At 69.0% G+C, this 4,685-nt stretch overlaps 1 protein-coding gene across 2 annotated transcripts in view; it reads right to left on the bottom strand.

Annotated features, from left to right (window-relative positions):
• The window catches only part of LOC113206211 (uncharacterized), a 14,403-nt gene extending 9,770 nt beyond the window's left edge, over positions 1 to 4,633 (bottom strand). For both annotated transcript variants that reach the window (XM_026422186.2, XM_052269012.1), the window contains exons 1-4: positions 4,427 to 4,633; positions 3,027 to 3,667; positions 2,470 to 2,957; positions 662 to 2,347 (exon numbers count right to left, since the gene is read on the bottom strand). In XM_026422186.2, the coding sequence (XP_026277971.2) occupies positions 662 to 2,347; positions 2,470 to 2,957; positions 3,027 to 3,428 (2,576 nt within the window). In that variant the 5' untranslated portion in view covers positions 3,429 to 3,667; positions 4,427 to 4,633. The remainder of the gene's footprint in view (positions 1 to 661; positions 2,348 to 2,469; positions 2,958 to 3,026; positions 3,668 to 4,426) is intronic.
• Positions 4,634 to 4,685: the final 52 nt, after the last annotated feature.

Below are 4,685 nucleotides of genomic sequence, written 5' to 3'. Positions count from 1 at the left end.
GGGGGCACGGATGGGAGGGCTGTACTCAGCACCGCATTGCTACCCAGTCATGCGCCTGTTGATGTCGTGCCCGCGGTCCAGAGGGGGGCAGGAACAAGCAGAGAAGGAGAGGGCGTAAGAGCGAGAGACAGAGAGAGAAAGAGACAGAAAGGGAGAGAGGGGGTGGGGAGAGACAGACGGGGTAGAGGGGGAGAGGGTTGCGGTTGGCTGGAACATGAGGCAAGTTTCTAACAGCGCGAGAGGGAGGGGGGTAGGGCTATGGACCCGGGGAAAAAGATGCAGCATAATAAGAGAGCTGGGGGGGGGGGTGCGAAGCCCCTTGCGCTCGAGAGCGCAGAGGGGGATGGGGGCGTCTCCTGTCCCGAGGCTAACTAGGTTGATTGCTCCCGGAAGGCCTGAGTCGTCGGCACTTACGTCTGATATTGAGCAAAATACGCCCGGGATCTATCGACTACCCGGGATTGCAACCCTCGGCACCGTGCATCGACTCTAGGTGGCATTAACACACGACCAGTGGGGACCAGCCGTGCAGCTTCGCCGTGCCGCTCGAGCGAGTCACGGTCCACGGTGACGCACGCGGCCCCGGGGCGGCCCCGGAGTCTGACGATATCCTCTCTGCGTTTAGTTGGCACTGGTTGGCACGCTCTGTACGTTGACTCACCCGCTCGGATGCAGGGCGGGCATCTTCCTCCGCCGCCGGGGCGGCGACAGCGACAGCGAAAGGGCCTGGTGCTGGGTGGGTGTGAGCGCGGACCTCTCCTCGTCGCGGTCCTGGACGAGGTCGTCCTCGACGTCATCCGCGTACTCCTGGCGGTGTCCTATGCCGGTGTCCAGCGACTTGACGGCGTGGAAGGACGGGCGCGCCCCCCGGTGCCCCCGGTAGTCGGCCCCGGGCCCCGGCGACACCGCGGACAGCTGAGTGCGCCGGTAGTCGGCCTGCCTCCGGTCCCTCTCGTTCTCCATGTGGTAGTCGCCCTGGCGGCGCCGATCTCTCTCGCTCTCCATGTGGTAGTCGGCGACGGGCTCCGTCGCTCCGGCCAGGTACTCTGCGCGGCTGGTAGGCACGTACACCGGTGAAGGGTCCCTGGGCGCCGAGGGCAGCGCCGGCAGGGGACTGCGGCTGTAGCCTCGAGGCCCCACTCGGGGCGAGGGCACTCGCGCCCCCCGCGGGGAGGGGCCTCTGGAGGGGCCTCTGGAGGGCCCCCGGGACGAGGGGGCCACCCTCGGGGAGGTTGGTGGGCCCGACTGGTTGGCGTACGCCCACTCGTCCAGGTAGTGGCGGTCCTTGTAGGCGTAGGGCGACGCGCCGCGTCGCACGTCGGTGTTGCTCGGCACGTACGCCTCCTCACCGTCGTCCTCGTCCTCGCGAGCCTCCTCGACGAACACCTCCGGGATGGGGATGGACGGTAGCGGGGCGTCGCTCTCCTCGTCATCCGCGTCCAGGTTCAGAGCGTCCTGGTCCAGATCGATGCTGAGTTCTGTGCGGCTGCTGCGGCGCGGGCGCGAGGACACGCCGGCCGGCTCAATGGTGCGGTAAGGGTCGCCTGCGTTGACGGGGAGGTTGGAGAAGAAGTAGTTGACGTTTGGACCCGGGTCCCATGACCCGGCTAGCTTCTTGGGTGAGGCCGGCGTACTCCTCGGCCCGGTCGGTGGTCGCGAGTCGGAGCGGTTAGCGCGATACCAGGCCGCGCGTGTGCTCCCCTTGCTCGACATCTCCCCCGGGACGTTGTACCGTCGTCGACTGTATCCGGGCGATTTAGGGGGTTGGTCGTCCTGGTGCGAGGGGCGAAGGTACATGCTTGCCTCGTCGCTGGTCGAGTCGAAGGTATGCCGCCGGTAGAAGATGTCTTGGTGCGAGGACGACATCGGCCTCGGGCTGCGCCAGCGGCCGTGGTACGAGGTGGGCCTGGGGCTCGTGGGAGGGGGGTCGTCGTGGTGGCCCTGCCCCAGGCCGTGACTGTGGTGGTCGAGCCGCAGGGACTGCACGGCCGCCTCCAGCCCCGGGTCTAGCGACGGCCTCCGGTAGAGCGACGAGGACGTCGGCTCCGCGGGGAGGCGCCTCGGGGGCGGCGGCGGCGGGGCCATGTACGCCCCGTCCTCCTCCGGCGGCGGCAGGCTGAGGGGCGGCGGTGGCTGCCGCATCATCACGCCGTCCGCGCTCACGTTCTGTCGGAGGTAGGCCGACGATCGCAGTGCGGAAGACTCGCCGCCGTCGGCGCGGCCGCGACGAGACACGTCCAGGAGCTCGGCGCCCAGGCGCGGCCCGCCGCTGCCCGTGCTCCGCTCGCTCCGCTCCGACAGGTCGGCGTCGCTGAGCATCCGTGAGTGGCGGGGAGAATTGCTCAGCCTGTTGTAAAAGACGGGAACACGAACTGTTTATGTGTTTCGAACGCGTACACGGCATCTCAGACATCGGGGATAACAAGAAAGAGCCCGGAACTCAATCAGGATGAGGGTATGGCGGCTTACCTGCGCACGCTGGATGTGTCGCTGTGGCCGTCGCTCAGCCCGTCGGCCACCCCCCGCTGCAGTGGCAGTCCGCGGTGGTGGCCACCGTAACTGCTGTCGTCGTCGTACTCGCCGCCGTAACCCTGCCCGGAGCCCACGGCCCGGATCTCGTTGACGTCCTCGGAGAAGCCGCGGCGGTACATGCCAGGGGGCTGCAGGGAGTTAGGGTCCGGCACGGCCCCGGGGTAGCTGTGCTGCCGTCCAGCGGCGTAGCTCCTCCGGCTGTACCCGGAGCCCTGTCCAGGAGGGTAGGCCAGGTGGACACGATAGCCGTCGTCGGTCGTCGTCATGTCCGAGTCTTCCTCCGGGTACGAAGAGCTTAGGTAAGGGTCCTCCGGCAGGGCGTCGTCTTCCCTTTCCTGGTCTTCTGGCGTATCGTCGACAGGGGTGTCGTCGGCGTAGGCTACGTAGCCACCCATGTCGTCGTAGTCGGCTGCGCCGTAGGGGCGCTGCGGGCGAAGCTTCGCGTTAGAGGATGCAGATGGTCTCACCACGAGAGATGTCTACTTGTCACTCACCTGATCAGCGTAGCCGCGGTGCGTGTCCATGGCTCCCCGCACCGGCCGGTGGCGCCCTGGCGCGCCGCCCTCCCACTCACCGAAGTCAGCGGCGTGCACCAGCAGGTCCGGGGGCGGGTGGTAGCGCGCGGGCGGCGGCCGCGGGGGCGCGTACTCGGACGGCGAGGACGATGGGCACGGGCTGGGGCTGCCCGGGTTGCTGCTCGAGCAGTCGGACGTCTGGTAGTCGAGCCGCCGCCTGCCCTCTGCGGCCTGCGCGTCGCCGCCCGCACCGCCCGAGTCCGAGTCCGGCGAGGAGCCCGGGGGGCCGGCCGGGGGGATGGGGGCCCTGGGCAGCATGGGGCTGCGGGGTGGAAGCGGCGGCATGGGCAGGGCCGCGGGCATGGGTGCGCCGTACTCCATGCCGGGGTGGGGCCCAGGCCCGAGCCCGGGGGCGTAGCCTCATCTGTAAGGCCCCGCGGCGGGCCCCGCCCCCGCAGCCCTCGCCGGCCCCGCGGCTCCTGCGCCGCCGAGGGGACCGCCTCCGGCGCCGCCTCCCACGCCAGGCCCAACCGGCATCGGCCCGGCCGGCACGGCGCTGGGGAGCCCCGGACGGGTCACCATGCCTCCTTCACGTCCTGCGCGGCCCGAGGCCTGGGGCCCTGCAACAGGTAGGGACCAGTATCGGTATCCGCACCCAGCGTTGGCGCCAGCCCCTCGCGCCCGGCGGTGTCGTGGAGCAGCACCTCCCCGTTCAGCCACACGACAACATCCTAGCAGACTGCCCTAGTGGGCAGCGCAGATACCCCAAAATGATTTTAAACACGGCACGTACAACAATTCTGATTCAGAAGTTAATTTACCCATGTCTGAACAGAGCCTCGATACAAAATCGTCACACTTGATAAGTGAGATTAATCAGAAAAACATTTCAAAATCATTCTCGGTACCCTTTTATAAGCCGTTTAGTTAACCGGCGCGGATAGCCACTGCCTGAGTAGAAACAGAAGACGTCGGCCTGCCCCGACCACCTAACTGGCGTTTAGCAGCTCGGCCGGGCAAGCCCGACCGGTGACTGGGTAAGTGGGTGTGGGTGAGTGGGTGAGCCGGGAGGTAACCGCGCGAGTGTCACTGCGTGGGGCGTCGCTGCGTCGTCGCTGCGCTTTGCGCGTATCGATTGACGGACCTGACCAGACCAGGGCAGGGGGCCCGGGCCGGCCAGGCCCGCCCGCTCGCAGCTCGCTCCCACCGCAGCGCCGCACCGGCCCCGCGCCCTGCGCCCGCCGCCCCACGCCAAGCAACGCTCCGCAGCGCTCTCACGTGCCCGGGTGTGGGTCGGCCGGACCTTCGGGTGCAGTGCGTGGGGTCCGCGGGGTACGCGGGGCCGGCACGGAGTGCGGTGGAGCGGTGTGCGTACTCACAGTGTACTCGGCCCGTCCGCCCCTAAGAGGTCGCCGGGGCCGAAGGGGTGCCCCGGATGATCCCCGGCAGGCCCGCGGCGCCCTGGCGGTGCCGCTGCGCCGCTGCGCCGCTGCGCTGGCTGCGCCAGGCGATGGCTGCTGTACGGGGTGGTCGCGCCGCGCCGCTCCGCTCGCCTCGCGCTCTCACACCGACTGGGACCCGCCTGGCTGGCCTCCCTGAGCCTGCTGCTGCTCCGGGCCCCACCCCCAGCCCCGCCGC

This window comes from Frankliniella occidentalis, unplaced genomic scaffold, assembly GCF_000697945.3.
Source record: "Frankliniella occidentalis isolate FOCC.00 unplaced genomic scaffold, Focc_3.1 Scaffold80, whole genome shotgun sequence".
NCBI lineage: Eukaryota > Metazoa > Arthropoda > Insecta > Thysanoptera > Thripidae > Frankliniella > Frankliniella occidentalis.
Note: the sequence above shows the minus strand (reverse complement) of the source record. Positions and strands in the feature narration are given on the sequence as shown.